General features: G+C 40.3%; 2 protein-coding genes and 1 long non-coding RNA gene across 5 annotated transcripts; 1 reads left to right on the top strand and 2 right to left on the bottom strand.

Annotated features, from left to right (window-relative positions):
- Window positions 1-783: 783 nt before the first annotated feature.
- Window positions 784-1,859, bottom strand: LOC126575936 (uncharacterized). Its single transcript, XR_007608286.1, has 3 exons — window positions 1,621-1,859; window positions 910-1,132; window positions 784-840 (listed from the first exon to the last, which is right to left on the bottom strand). It is a non-coding gene; the product is annotated as an uncharacterized LOC126575936 (long non-coding RNA).
- Window positions 1,860-3,671: 1,812 nt separating this feature from the next.
- LOC126575884 (oxygen-dependent coproporphyrinogen-III oxidase) lies at window positions 3,672-5,243 on the top strand. Of its 3 annotated transcripts, none has more exons than XM_050236884.1 (3): window positions 3,672-3,933; window positions 4,004-4,349; window positions 4,837-4,964. In XM_050236884.1, the coding sequence occupies exons 1-3, from the start codon at window positions 3,824-3,826 to the stop codon at window positions 4,909-4,911; spliced, it is 531 nt and encodes a 176-aa protein (XP_050092841.1). In that variant the 5' UTR covers window positions 3,672-3,823; the 3' UTR covers window positions 4,912-4,964. The 3 variants fall into 3 exon arrangements, with proteins under 3 accessions (XP_050092841.1, XP_050092840.1, XP_050092839.1); XM_050236883.1 differs by having other exon boundaries at window positions 3,674-3,933; window positions 4,004-4,637; window positions 4,837-4,957; XM_050236882.1 differs by adding an exon at window positions 5,084-5,243 and having other exon boundaries at window positions 3,677-3,933; window positions 4,004-5,006.
- Window positions 5,244-5,663: 420 nt separating this feature from the next.
- On the bottom strand, window positions 5,664-12,730 carry LOC126575815 (transcription factor mef2A-like). Its single transcript, XM_050236727.1, has 5 exons — window positions 12,398-12,730; window positions 9,299-10,197; window positions 6,674-9,023; window positions 6,437-6,602; window positions 5,664-6,335 (listed from the first exon to the last, which is right to left on the bottom strand). The coding sequence occupies exons 2-5, from the start codon at window positions 10,045-10,047 to the stop codon at window positions 6,151-6,153; spliced, it is 3,450 nt and encodes a 1,149-aa protein (XP_050092684.1). The 5' UTR covers window positions 10,048-10,197; window positions 12,398-12,730; the 3' UTR covers window positions 5,664-6,150.
- Between the last annotated feature and the right edge of the window lie 2,544 nt (window positions 12,731-15,274).

The following is a 15,274-nucleotide window of genomic DNA, read 5'->3' as shown; positions in this document are numbered from 1 at the left end:
ATTTCCGGATATCCTTCGTATCACCAAACGCTTTCTGTCGATTTGGTAAATATGTATTTGACAGCTACTGAAGTCCAATATGGCGGCGAGTGAAGTGCTATGACTTCCTGTTATAGGGCATGACTTCCTGTTATATGACCTGTTATAGGGCACGATTATAGAAAACGAGTCGGGTAGTTTTTGGGCGAGTCGACTCGTCGATGCAAAGTTCTGTATCGCCGAAAACGAGCGCGAGACGAGCCATCTCGTCGCTGTCGAGGACCCGAAGGCCCTCGTCCGAGCTGTCAAAGTGGACGAGTTTGTTTTGATTTGGAGCAGGCCAAAAGTTTGTAATATCATTGAAATAATCCACTATTTTCGCTTATGATAATCAGTAATTTGTCACATCTTCACTTTTAAGCACTTTAATGCAATTTTAACAAGGATTTTATTGAAACAAAAGCCGGATTGAACTCGGCTCAAAATCAGGAAATCTGTCAAAATCTAATGGTGGTTACCCGTGTGACAGAAATCGCTCACCGCCACTCAAATTGCCCTGTTAAGAGACTAACAGGGCGCTAACAGGGTAGAAATCTTGCTGCTGTTTACAGGGCTTTTGCGCATGTATTGGTGCCATTTTCCACGCATTTTTGCGATGGTGTGTGTGTCATCCTACCGTACCCCTGTGCCCAGTAGCCCCGCCCCCTATGATATTTCGGATCAATATGAAGCACGCAAAAGCATAATTTCATTTTCACCAATTTTATTTCCACCTTTGAATCGGACACTCTGCCTCGCAAAACACTTCGCACAACACTCCTCTGCTTCGCTGCCTGTCCGACGCTGATTGATGCCAGGACGCTGCCGAAAAAAGACAACATGATTGATCATGATCAGATTTGATCAACAAAATATTTTTCAATTTCCTACCATTTTCCGTTGTCGCGCATGCCCACAAACAATGTCCACGGGTTTAGAAGCTCCGTAGCACAAACGAATGATACAAATTCACAGCAAAACTAGCTTTTTTCTTCAAAATTTTCGGATGCACGAGCGCAGCACATCCTGCCTCTTGCGCCTCGTTTTCAACTGACGCCATGTTGGATCCAGGCCTTAGCAGAAATTTTCACCTTCCTCTTTCGTTCGCCGTGTCCTTTACGCAGCGCTCGTGAGTGATCGAGTGGTGAGACAGCATCAAAACAATCCGTGGGAGTGAAAGAGATAGCATGTACTCGAAAGAAAAAAATCGACTGCTTGACAAAAAGTCTGTCATGGGGGTATTGAATGCACCACTCGCATTGTATAATACGGTTTTAAGCGCACTCGTCTGCGCGAGACGAGCGACGAGTAGCGGACGAGTTGAGTCGGGTCGTAATCCATAATCGGGCCCATAGTTAAAACACTTTGGCCCACATCAAAGTGTTTTAACTATAACAGGTGAAGTCATAGCACTTCACTCGCCGCCATATTGGACTTCAGCAGCTGTCAAATACATGTTTACCAAATCGACAGAAAGCGTTTGGTGATACGAAGGATATCCGGAAATGTTCAATGATTTTGTCATATGTAGTATCGCTTTTGCTCGTTTAAATAATTCATACTCACTGTTTTCACCAAACGAGCGAGTGATCGATCACTTACGGGGATCCGTGGGGCTGTTGGCCGCGGATCCGTGGGGCTCCGCTTCCAGCGAGCATCATCCGCAGAGAGCCTTTAAAGCTCTGGCAGACTGGTTGCGGTACGTGCGGTACTTGCGGCAGTTGCACGTTCAGACTGGTCACCACCGCATCAAGCAAAGCAAACAAAGGTGTTATGTTACAGTGTCTTTCCTTCGCTTCTTTTGCTGATCTTACGGGGTTAAAATAATAAAAAATCGTTTTCTTCTGACAGAATATAGCCTCTAGGCAATGAAATGAGTAAATAGTTTAAGGAAAAACTGATATTACATTTGTTTTCTTGGAATTTGTAACACATTTTTCACTTTTCATGCTGCACAGTTTGTTCAATCATTGTTGAAATAACAAGTAATAACAAAAAAATATTCTCCAAGCCTGTGAAGCGAGAAACGCAACATTAATATATTAAGGTGCTTATTCTGTAACTTTCGATTACGATGGCCTCAGGCGTTCGATTCATTTGGTTCATTTTGTGTTCATTTGGTGTTCACGATCGCCTGCATGTCGAGTGCATTTTTGTGGTCGACAACTGGCGTTCTGTTTACATCGAGCATCGAGCATCTGAAAAACAGTTTTAGCGTCCTGATTGTGCATCAATAATTTCTTTCTGCTAATCGTATACTATTATTACAAAGGTTAAGTCGTTTTTATACCGAAAAAAACAAGTTAATTAACAGTTTTTTTACTTCAAACTGTCATTTTGAATTGTTTATTGTTTTCGAAACGTTTCGAAATTCGCATGAATCATTGAACGCCTGAGGCCATCGTAATCGAAAGTTACAGAATAAGCACCTAAATATGACCAACAAACCAATATATCGCTTTTGCATCGATCGAATGTCTTAAGCCTGAACCACACTGGTTGCGGTACGTGCGGTACGTGCGGTACGTGCGGCACTTGCGGCAGATGCACGTTCAGACTGGTCACCACCGCATCAAGCAAACCTAGCAAAGGTGTTATGGATACAGTGTATTTCCTTCGCTTCTTTTGCTGCTCTTACTCGGTTAAAATAACAAAAAACCTTTTCTTCTGAAGGCATATAGCCTCTAGGCAATGAAATGAGTAAATAGTTTAAGGAAAAACTGATATTAAATTTGTTTTGTAGGACATTTAACACATTTTTCACTTTTAATGCTGCTCAGTTTGTTCAATCATTGTTGAAATAACAAGTAATAATAAAAAAAATGATCTAAAAGCCTGTGAAGCGAGAAACGCAACTTATATAGGTATATCATGGGTGTAAATATGACCACCAAACCAATATATCGATCGATGTCTCATCTTAAAATAATTTCTTTCATTTTTCAGCCAAAAAACGCTTAATATTCCTTCAATTTATGTATAATTTAATTGAAAACCAGAAAAGTAACCGAAATAGTTACACCATTATTCAACTATTACACCACAACTTTGTTTTGAAAGTTACTCCACACACCTTTTGGATGCGGCACTTGCGGCAGTTGCGGCGGAGTTGTGATTTTGTACAGATTCGCCGCACGTACCGCAAGTGCCGCTCGTGCCGCTCGTGCCGCACGTGCCGCAACACAAGCACATCTGAACAACCGCGTTGGATACCGTGTTTGACAAGCCGAAAGGCGTCCGCAACTGCCGCAAGTGCCGCACGTACCGCACGTACCGCAACCAGTGTGGTTCAGGCTTTAACTTAAAATAATTACTTTCATTTTTCAGCCAAAAAATGCTTAATATTCCTTCAATTTATGTATAGTTTCATTGAAAACCACAAAAGTAACCGAAATAGTTACACCATTATTCAAATATTACACCATAACTTCGTTTTGATAGCTACTCCACACACCATTTGAATGCGGCACGAGCGGCAGTTGCGGCACTGTTGTGATTTTGTACAGATTCGCCGCAGTTACCGCAAGTGCCGCTCGTGCCGCAACACAAGCACATCTGAACAATCGCGTTGGATATCGTGTTTGACAAGCCGAAAGGCGTCCGCAACTGCCGCATGTACCGCACGTACCGCACGTACCGCAACCAGTCTGCCAGAGCCTTAAGGTATTTCCGTCATTATCATACAACTGAGCATATGTACAATAAATACTTTAATTTAATCAGTTTGCTTGCAACGGTTCAAAGTAAAAGTGCATCGAAACTATCGCATGATTGTGTAGTTAAAATTGATTGAACTATTCAAGTCATGTTTTGTCAGCTGTTGCGCAAAAATTGTAACCGGCTTCTGGTTCGAAAATTGCATTCCCGCAATGGAAGCAATTCGGGTCGTCCTACGTGGTCATGTTCGGTGATAAGGTATAGAGAGGTGTTCGTTGATAAGCTTTCGAATAAAACGTCTTGATCTGATGCCTCTTTTTACTTGTAGGTTGCTAGGTGGCAGTATCTGTGCTGGTGGTATTGGCCTCATAGCATATTATAAACTGGATAACAACAATGTTCATATGGCAGGTTCCTCTTTGAACAAATTCTCTTATGTGTCACAATACATGGCAGAGCCAATCACCGATCGGAGTATTTTGAATACGCATCGTAATGAAATGAAATATCGCATGGAAGAATTAGTCATGAAAATCCAGCATGATTTCTGTCGCGCACTGGAGGCTGAAGAATCATTTGGAAAACAGTTCGTTGTAGATCGATGGGAACGTAAGGAAGGAGGTGGCGGCATTACTTGCGTATTGCAAGACGGCGACATTTTCGAAAAAGCCGGGGTAAATATTTCCGTGGTACACGGTAACCTACCTAAAGGGGCCGTTCAGCAGATGCGATCTCGTGGCAAGCAATTGGCTGAAGGGGAGTTGCCTTTCTTTGCTATCGGAGTAAGCTCCGTAATCCATCCTCGTAATCCTATGGTTCCAACTATACACTTCAACTATCGCTATTTCGAAGTGACTGATTCTAAGGGGCAGAAACAATGGTGGTTTGGTGGTGGCACTGATCTTACACCCTACTATCTGAACGAGACCGATGCAAAACATTTTCATAAAACATTGAAAGAGGTATGTGATCTGTACGATCCATCGTACTATCCAAAATATAAAGAGTGGTGCGACAAATACTTCTTCATTCCCCATCGAAATGAAAGCCGAGGCGTGGGCGGTATCTTCTTTGATGATTTAGATGCTCCAAACGCTGACAAAGTTTTTGATTTTGTATCTTCTTGTGCTCATTCGGTCATACCCTCATATCTGCCGTTAGTTCGACGGCATAAGAATGACGCATATGGAGATCAACAAAGGCAGTGGCAGCTTTTGCGCCGTGGTCGATATGTAGAGTTTAATCTAATTTACGATCGCGGAACAAAATTCGGCCTTCATACTCCAGGGGCGCGGTTTGAAAGCATTCTCATGTCTTTACCACTAACTGCGGTAAGTAAACATAATGGAAACAGAGATTGTGGTTGTTTATCGAGACTTAATTTTTTTGTGCTTTCTATTGATTTAAGAGATGGGAATACATGAACATACCTGAGGAAGGAACAGAAGAGGCAGCTTTAACCAAAGTGCTTCAAAGCCCAAAAAATTGGGTCAGTATATAAATACATTTGTTCTTTTCAAGTCAATAACGTGTTGTAAATTCAATAAAGGTTTGAGTATCATTTATAACATGTATTTTTCTTTTTCTACGACACTGATACATTTGAAATAAGCTAAGGCCAGATACACACGCTCGATATGCAAAACGGAAGATTCGCGCACGGTAGATCCATCATATTTCTGTTTTCGTAGGTTCAAAATTTTAAGACGCAAATGAAAGCATGGTGAATCCTACCGTAGATTTTTAGTTATAATTGAAAAAGTTCACCTAAATTCCTCGCTTTAATTTACTTTTTTATCTACTTCACTGTTTAAAAAAAGGTTCCATTCGAGGTTTCGGTCTCCGAGGAATTTTCCAAATTATTTTACTTTTAATTTGATTTTATTAGTATCTTAAAAATCATTTCTTCACGGAGCGAGTGAAACCAAAGCATTCAAAATAACTCCGCAGATTTCGTATGCTTTTGAGATATAAGTACAGCAAGCATATGACTACTGAGTGCGTTTATTCCGTTAAATGGTGTATGAGAATATATGTATAAAAATGACTATATATGTAAGTTTTCTAGTTAACACAATTATCTAGGAGTTGCGCAAAAGAAGATGACGAGGAAGAATTCATATCATGGGCCATATTAACCAGATAGTTCAGCTTGAACATACAATAAAACGAGAAACTATAAGCAAACAAATGTTGACCTACATCAGTCCCTAATTTATCGTGCAATTCCTTGTCTTTGTAACTATGGAAACTAAATGGAAAACAATAGAACTGTTTATTGTTTCCTAGAAGAAAAAACAAAAACCAATCACATTTTGGATTTATGGAAATTAGAATTGATTAAGATATCTGAAAAAAAGTATAAGCAATCTCATCTTCATATCTATATCATTATATTTCGCTGGCTATATAAGATATCGCTTTCGATATGAGATAACATTTCATGCCTGTTGCTGCGATTTCTCCATCTGCACTCTAATCCTCCTCTTCATCATCTTCATCTTCAGCCTCAGCTAGCCATGTAAGCCACTGATTGACTTGAAATAATGCTTTTCCTTTCCCAGGATAGATGTCGTTTACATCTTCTTTGTACTGCAAAAAAGCATCTTCCTCGATTACACTCAACTCGTACATCTCTTGGAACCATCTTAGTAAAACACCTAAAAATGACGAGAAAAAATCAATAAGAACTTTTAGATTTCACGAGATTTAACGGTCGTTTGTTTGCTCAATCCAATGTCACTTGTCCACAAGATGTTACCTTTCGGATATCCAATATTGAACCAATAAACTTGGATTGCATAGATTGCAGTTAGTTGTCGATCATAGTACCCATTCAAGAAAGCATTTAACACAGGGCAGTACTTGGCTAATATTTCCTTCTCTTTCTCTACACGCTTCTTATCTTCCGTTAGTTTATCAGTTTCCTGTGATGAAACGAAAGTCAAAACCATTTAAGCTTGAAAAAATACCATTCCGACAGTAATAATTGACATACCTGGCCAATGTATTTCAAAAGCACTGTCATGACTGCTGTGATAAACCCTGAGTCTGCATAACAACCAGGCTCGACATTTTCTTTGATCCATTTATAGAACTGTTGAGGATTGGAGTCTGCTTGAATTTGCTTCCAAAGTTCAGATTGCACGCGAAGTAACGGATATAAGAAGCTTAGATTACGATCCTCTAATATTTCTGCCATGCGGTCCTTACTACGGTCGCTTTCCGGCAGGCTAGACATGAGGTCCACATCACTATTGCGGAATAACTCCAAAAGAGCAGTGCGACCAAGCTGTTTATGCAATTGTTGCAATACCAGCAAGAAAAGCGGATAATGTTGTCCATTATCCACATAGCTGGCAATGTTTCTCAACTGGCATAGATCAACAGCTACGCCTCGAGCCAACAGTGACGCTACGATGGTGGTAATTTTTGGGATTGTTTTCTCCTTTTCGCTCATTCCGTTGATGATAGCTCGGAACGATTCTAACGAGGCAGCGCTAGATAATTTCGCTTCATTTTTTAACGAATGGAGGAACTCGACCGTTTTCGCCTGATAAGCATCACTACGGTCTAGTACTTCGTTCAATATTTTAATAACGGCATCGCGCATACACTTTTCTGGTATCTTTAGATCGGAAAATTCACGTATCAACTTTTTCATTAATGTTAGATTCTGTTCTTTAGCGTAGTCTAGTGTGGAAGAAGCTATATGTTCCATTTCATATCTAATAATTGCCGATGCAGGAATTTCACCATTGGCGGAGCAGGTTTCTTCTTTTTTTATATCGGTGACAACCTTCCGGATTGGTTCGTTATCAATTTCTATATTTGATATTAAATCAAGGTCCGTCTTTTTTTCATTTTCAACATATTCTGTAGCGTCCATACTCATGGCCGTACTTGTTTCGTTATTTTCGATTTCCTTTTCTGAGTGTGCACAACATTCTGTAGTACTGTTGATGACGTCAGTGGTAGCATTCGATCCATTTCGAGCATTGTTGGTTCGTTCATTGATAAATCCAGATATGGCGTCGATGCAGGAAGACTCTAGATGTTTCGTCTTATCTACAACCTCCACCAAAACTTTTTTTACCAATGTTTTAGTTTCTTCTGCATCGGAACTACGAACTTCCTCCTGTGTTTTACCAAATTGATGTAGCAGTTTTTCTTCCTCAATCTGTTGCTCTATATTTGCAACCATAACATCATTGACAAACGTTACTACACGTTTCATGTACTCTTCTTTGCCTGGTCCTTTCTCTCGTTTGATTTTCTTCTCCGCCTTATTCTCAGATGAACTTGATTTACTAACGATTACTTGTTCTTTCATGGGTTTTGCCTGCGTTGCTAAAGGATTGGGAGATGTATGTAATGCGATGCTGTCTTGGCTCAGCGGTCGAGTCGTATCCTCTTCCAGAAGGACTGTTTGTTGATGGTTATAATTTTTAATTATGTAGGCATTCTTATTTCCATCCATACTGGAGTCTAGGGATTCTTTTATTTTTGTTGTCACACCCCTGTTGCCATGGCCATGATTTTGACAACATTGTTGCTGGTTATTGTAGTGATTTGGCAATTGATGTTGGAGAGAATTGCTTTGTTGTTTATGTTGAATTATTCCGCGAGGACCTCCTGGGTGAGTTACACTGTTGCAGTGATTAGGTATAGATGGATTGTTTTTGACTCCATCAATTGATTCTCCAGAAATAAAAATACTATCGTCAATCATTGTACTTGGCGCCCCTCCAGAAGCACCTAATGAGTTCCTTTGTGGACCAATAAAGTTCATTAGACCTGTGCCACTACCAATCAAATTACCGTTGGTTGCAGAAGGTCCACTGTTTTGACCTGCATTGCGCTGTTCGCTCAGTAAAGTGCGGCCCATATGTGGCGAAGGATACTCGCTTAGAGACTGAGTATTGAAGTTTAACTTGTTGACCGAACCACCGACAGTATTTCCTCCCACAGAAGAGGATATTGGCAGATGCGTCTTTACGTTCATATTCGCCTTGAAAAGGAGGCTATTAGGTGTTGGCCGCATCTGGAGCTCTTCGACTGAGTTCTGCGGGGGAGTCATCAGATTCCGTTTGAATCGCGGAGCCAGATCCTTATTGTTCATCATGTTCATGTTTCCATAGGGTGAATTTGCACTTGGCCCATTGTTTAAACTACCGTTACCACCGTTTCCACTCGCGCCTTGATGATGGTGGTGGTTATGTTTATTATAGCGATTATTGTTGTAGTTGTTCTGATTATTGCGATTATTGTGAATCCGATAGTTGCTTCCACCACCACCGTTATCTCGATGATCACGACTTGCGTAACCATTTGAAGAATGATTATAACTGTGAAAAAGTGATAGCAATCATTATATAATATATAAATACAAGCATAGATGTGTATACCCCGTTGAAATAGACATTAACAGGAGCGAATTCGAGTCGAGTTAGGAAAGCAGGAATTCGCTCCTGTTAATGTTTAACAGGAGAGAATTTGTATGACGCGCGCTCCTGTAAAGCATTAACAGGAGCGGGTAAATGTTCTGTGTCAACGGGGTAATCAATCTCCATATTCGTCATCTATTTATAAATGTAACCAACTATATGACACGCGAATTTACCTGGAAGGTAGCAACGTTGAAGGACTGGATACACTCATCAAATTGAATCCTTCGTTCATGTGCTGTAGATTCAGTGAAAATTTGCTGATCCAATCGCGCTGCTCGCTACGATCGTTATTGCGATAATCTCGGTCCCGGTTTCGCAGGTGATTTAACGACGGTGGAAGAACGTCATCATCATGGTTCAACTCCTGTATGGGTGCTGGCCCCTCTACTAGAGCCACTTTCCGAGGGGTCCAGTTGTTTTTGCGCAATTCAATAAGATCACGCAGCATAAACCTGATGCGTGGTGGAAACTTTGACGAATTTGAATACTGTTCCATCCGATCGAAGTATTGATCCATCAGCTGTTTTCCCAGCTCTGTATCCAAATTTTTTCCGCATGTACGAATAAGTTGGGCCAAACATTCCATGTCCTCACAATTTTTTTCCGTCGTCGAGCTGGACTTGTTTGTGAACAAGGAGCGGAGCATTTTGTGCAGATGTGGCTCGGCCAACATATCCAACTTGTACAACTCGCCGATAAACTTAACATTGCCCAATATTTTCTGTTTTGCAACATTTTTCTTTTCCTCCAAATCATCGGTAAGAGTGCTTTCCGAGTTAATGATCTTCTCACTATACTGTACGCGATTTTCAAACTTATCGCGACAGACGTTGAGCAAAATTTGTAAAAATGTCCCCGATTTGTTCTTATCGATATCGGTTTCTAGTTCTTTTTCGATGCGTTTGCACAGTTGTGCGTACATAGACGAGTATTTCGGTTCATCCAAGGCTTTATCGAAAATCAGTAGGATAACTCCATTGAGAATTTTTGACGAGTTAAGGTCTAATTTCAGCAGCTCGTCGCTAAGCTTCTGGAATTTTTCTGGTGTAAGTTTATTTAGAATACCGCGAACCTGCGAACAAGAGCATCGCATCATGAGTCAAGACAAAATTTTTAGCCAGCCATTTAACTACAATGCAATATGGTGTATACGGTGGTAGACATTCGTATAGCCGCACCTAGAGGCTCAGGAGTAAAACGGCAATCAATTACAAACGGATGCATTTTTTGACGGTATCAAACTTTTATTGTGTTACTACACATGTGACTAGTATACATGTAAAATTTGGTTTAGATACGTGGGTAATTGTGAGTGCTATGTGTCAAAATGTGAGTAATCGTTAGATTGCAGCTGTTTTAAAATGGACATTCGTATAGCCGCAGTGAAAGAAAAAACATACTCCGCAAAATTCGTTAACACGTATTTAATGGTTGTATTTTTCGTTCAATAGTAGAACTATTCTAGATTATTTTAAGCTTTAGAAATGCTCTTTTTGATAACACCCTGGCTTTTAATTTTTTTTTAAATAATGCGCCCAGGGTAACTGACAAATAAATAAAAAATGACAAAAAATCAAGCTATTTTTGATAAACTGCAAATCTAATCGCTCTGTTGTTTCAATTATCGGTAGGTATAAGAAATCCATCCATAATTTCCTACGGAAAATATCCAAAAGGATGGTTAAGGTGCTTATTCTGTAACTTTCGATTACGATGGCCTCAGGCGATCGATTCATTTGGTTCATTTTGTGTTCATTTGGTGTTCACGATCGCCTGCATGTCGAGTGCATTTTTGTGGTCGACAGCTGGCGTTCCGTTTACATCGAGCATCGAGCATCTGAAAAACAGTTATAGCGTCCTGATTGTGCATCAATAATTTCTTTCTGCTAATCGTATACTATTATTACAAAGGTTAAGTCATTTTAATACCGAAAAAAACAAGTTAATTAACAGTTTTTTTACTTCAAACTGTCATTTTGAATTGTTTATTGTTTTCGAAACGTTTCGAAATTCGCATGAATCATTGAACGCCTGAGGCCATCGTAATCGAAAGTTACAGAATAAGCACCTAAGCCTCTATCGAAAACGATGAAAATAGTTTCCTAAGGGACAAAAAGTCAGTTTTAGCATGAATCAGCCAGAAATTGGCAACCTTTTGGGCAATTTAAAGGAACTATGGATGGACCAGTAATAACCAGACGTATTTTATACATAACGGATCATAAACAAATCATAAAATTGGGAGAAAATTCAAAGCAAAGCTAAAGTTGATTAATGCCCAAAACGAGCACCGGCTCATTTACCCTAAATTTGGTAACGTAGGTAAAATAAAAGCAAAATGAAGTTCTTTTCAAAGCGAATAAGTAATTTCTTGATAATTTGGATAGATAGAGCCGATATTAGCAGGATTTGAACCATGAGTGACCCACCATACCACATCGAAAGTCAAAGCAAAAAAATCGTTGGTGACGGTTTGATGTTTGCTGTAACTTTCTTATCACGTACAGCTTTCCATTTTTTAAATTTCAACTCAAATGTATTCAGGGATGTAAACAGAGCCTTTGCAAGACATTTTTATTCATCTATCGGGGATTGAAGCCTTTTATTACAGGACAATAACATATCAATTAATTTTCACCAACAATTGAATGCATGGTTTGGAGACAAAAATATCACTTTATCCAAGTGTGTAGTATGCATTTCTTATTGCCATTACATAAAAAAGCGTTTTGGTTTTTATTTGGATTGATTTCTTAAAAAAATCGGTATAATAAAAATATTTCAAGTTTAAGTCAGGTCATTGACGACTGTTACACTTAAATTGAATAGCAAACCCATTAAATCTTATCGGAACCCATGGCAAATTATAGTTTTGGATTTGTTAGAAATGTAGGCAGTAATAAAAAATACCAACTTGCAGATTGCTCCGTAAAAACTATTTGAAAAATATGTTTTTCATAAGGTGCGGCTATACGAATGTCCATGTGAAATTTGAAAATTTTCTCACATTTTCTCGAAAACAAGTCCTACTCGTTTTTCGTCAATATGTGTTGTAAACAACGATAAAATAAACCTTTTGTATTATTCCAAATGAAAAAAGATCGGCTAGTTTGAGAGAAACGAGAAAAAAACTCGAAAAAACTACCTGCGGCTATACGAATGTCTATCACTGTAGCAGCGGAAACATGCATAAGCCCCGTGGACAATTCCCATACAAAATCGGGCATTTTTTTGGAATTTGCCCGCCGGGAGTGTTATGGTATGATACTTACTTTTCGGAAAATCGAATCAATTCTGGCTTCTTCTGTGAGTCCATGATGCGGTCTCAGAGATGGAGGGACCCAGCGTCGGCTAGCGGGGGGGATTAAATTTTCCCTCCCCGTGGCGCGAGACTCTGTCCCCGTTTGCCTGAGATCTTCCGTTTTGAAGGTTGGCGAAGCACCAGTAGTGGGATATACACTCCGCAACCCAACCACCGGTGGCGGAACCACACTTTTTTCTATTTTTCCCGGAATGGTGAACGAAGAAAATCTACTATCGCTGCAACCGCGGTTAGGCGGTGTAAATGTTTTAAGGTTGTATTCACCCGTGAGTGCGTTTGACACCGATAACTAACACGATTATCACAAGTCAAAAATTACACGCGCTTGCAATGCGTTTGCTGAACTGCTATCTGAAATTGATAAAATGATCAGGTAAATAAATAATCTTTAAAGCGCGGCACACAACTCTCTCTCTCTCTCTCTCTCTCTCTCTCTCTCTCTCTCTCTCTCTCTCTCTCTCTCTCTCTCCCCCTCCCTCTCACCCACACACACACGCACCACTAATGCGCTCTTTCCTAGCCCCTATGAGCCCAGTATAAGCGGCAACATTCCACACCTTCTGCCAGGCAGGTGCTCTACACTTCGCACCTACAGTACATTTAAATCCCACTTGGCAAGTGAATGTAGTATATACATTTACTTACCAACAAATCTATACGATATGGAGACATCCAAACCAAAAATCCTTGGAAAATCATATTGATTGGGGATTCATTGATATATATTAGATTGGGTAATAAGTCTTTTCGTATGTTGGCAATAGATGTGTTTCGAGCCGTCTATCTCGACCGTTATAAATCACATTATGTCATATCATACCACATTATTTTAAGGGACATTTGATGTATCTTTTAATCAAAACAAAACAGAATTTGGAGCCGTGGGCAAAAAGTTATAGCTGTTCAAAGATGTGTGAAAAAGTGAAGGAATTTGCAATATTGTGAAATTTTCTATAAAAAAGGGAAAAATGCCACGCAAGCCACAAATGAAATTTGTGAAGTTTACGGTGACGATGCTGAATCAGTTCGTGTAGCATAACGATGGTTCGCTCGATTCCGTTCTGAAAATTTTGATGTGAAAGATGCATCTCGTTCTGGTCGACCTGTCGTTGCTAAAGTCAATGAAATTATTGAAAGGATAGACCAGAATCGTCACATAAGCAGCCGTGACATCGCCGAGGAACTAAATATTCACCATAAAACGGTTTTGAGCCATTTAAAAACGGATGGCTACAAAAAAAAGCTCGATGTATGGATACCGCATGAATTGTCTGTGAAAAATTTATTGGACCGAATTACCATCTGCGATTCTTTGCTGAAACGGAATGAAATCGAACCGTTTCTGGAACGAATGGTAACAGGAGATGAAAAGTGGATCAAATACGACAATAACGTGCGAAAGGTGCGATCATGGTGCAAGAATGGAGAAGCTACACAAACAGCCCCAAAGCCAGGAATTACGCCGCGGAAGGTTATGCTGTGCGTTTGGTGGGATTGGAGTGGAATCATTCATTATGAGCTTCTCTAGCCTGGTCAAACTCTTGATTCTAGACTTTACTGTCACCAATTGATGAGATTGAAGCAAGCACTCGAGGAAAAACGGCCACAATTGGTCAACAGAAAGGGCATCGTCTTCCACCATGACAACGCTAGACAACACACATCTTTGATGACTCGGCAAAAACTGGGAGAGCTTGACTGGGAAGTTTTGATGCATCCTCCATATAGCCTAAGGGCGCGATTTAGGAAAACGAGTCGGGTAGTTTTTGGGCGAGTCGACTCGTCGATGCAAAGTTCTGTATCGCCGAAAACGAGCGCGAGACGAGCCAGCTCGTCGCTGTCGAGGACCCGAAGGCCCTCGTCCGAGCTGTCAAAGTGGACGAGTTTGTTTTGATTTGGAGCAGGCCAAAAGTTTGTAATATCATTGAAATAATCCACTATTTTCGCTTATGATAATCAGTAATTTGTCACATCTTCACTTTTAAGCACTTTAATGCAATTTTAACAAGGATTTTATTGAAACAAAAGCCGGATTGAACTCGGCTCAAAATCAGGAAATCTGTCAAAATCTAATGGTGGTTATTGAATGCACCACTCGCATTGTATAATACGGTTTCAAAGCGCACTCGTCTGCGCGAGACGAGCGACGAGTAGCGGACGAGTTGAGTCGGGTCGTAATCCATAATCGGGCCCATAGTTAAAACACTTTGGCCCACATCAAAGTGTTTTAACTATAACAGGTGAAGTCATAGCACTTCACTCGCCGCCATATTGGACTTCAGCAGCTGTCAAATACATGTTTACCAAATCGACAGAAAGCGTTTGGTGATACGAAGGATATCCGGAAATGTTCAATGATTTTGTCATATGTAGTATCGCTTTTGCTCGTTTAAATAATTCATACTCATTGTTTTCACCAAACGAGCGACTGATCGATCACTTACGGGGATCCGTGGGGCTGTTGGCCGCCGATCCGTAGGGCACCGCTTCCAGCGAGCATCATCCGCCGGTAGCGCCCAAATCATCAGTGCTGTCTCGCGAAGGGATTGGAAACTTGACCTTTTACACTTTTAGAATCAGAATTCTTAAAAACTTGGAAAACTTGAACCTTCGAAACAGATTTCTTACTCCTCAAATCGAAAACAGCATCTCTGATTTCAACCAAAACAATCTTTCATAATCCTACACGGCCTGTCAGTTTTTTTCATTCATTTTTCTAATCTTCGCGAGCGGTTTTGTTCGGGATGACTTCACCTGGTTAATTGACACATCTTGGCCTACATACAATATTTCTAGATTCTGGGCAATGTGAGCGCAGGGTCAAATA

The sequence above is a fragment of the Anopheles aquasalis genome, chromosome 3 (assembly GCF_943734665.1).
Source record: "Anopheles aquasalis chromosome 3, idAnoAquaMG_Q_19, whole genome shotgun sequence".
In the NCBI taxonomy this organism is placed as follows: domain Eukaryota; kingdom Metazoa; phylum Arthropoda; class Insecta; order Diptera; family Culicidae; genus Anopheles; species Anopheles aquasalis.
Note: the sequence above shows the minus strand (reverse complement) of the source record. Positions and strands in the feature narration are given on the sequence as shown.

What these genes read in the sequence shown, in the direction of transcription:
- LOC126575884 (XM_050236882.1), top strand. Translation starts at nt 3,824, where the DNA reads ATGTTTTGTCAGCTGTTGCGCAAAAATTGTAACCGGCTTCTGGTTCGA. An exon ending in TGGTCATGTTCGGTGATAAG is followed by an intron (nt 3,934 to 4,003) that starts GTATAGAGAGGT and finishes TTTTACTTGTAG; the next exon opens with GTTGCTAGGTGGCAGTATCT. An exon ending in TGTCTTTACCACTAACTGCG is followed by an intron (nt 5,007 to 5,083) that starts GTAAGTAAACAT and finishes TATTGATTTAAG; the next exon opens with AGATGGGAATACATGAACAT.
- LOC126575815 (XM_050236727.1), bottom strand. Translation starts at nt 10,047, where the DNA reads ATGTACGCACAACTGTGCAAACGCATCGAAAAAGAACTAGAAACCGAT. An exon ending in TCAACGTTGCTACCTTCCAG is followed by an intron (nt 9,024 to 9,298) that starts GTAAATTCGCGT and finishes ACTTTTTCACAG; the next exon opens with TTATAATCATTCTTCAAATG. An exon ending in TTTTGAAATACATTGGCCAG is followed by an intron (nt 6,603 to 6,673) that starts GTATGTCAATTA and finishes GTTTCATCACAG; the next exon opens with GAAACTGATAAACTAACGGA.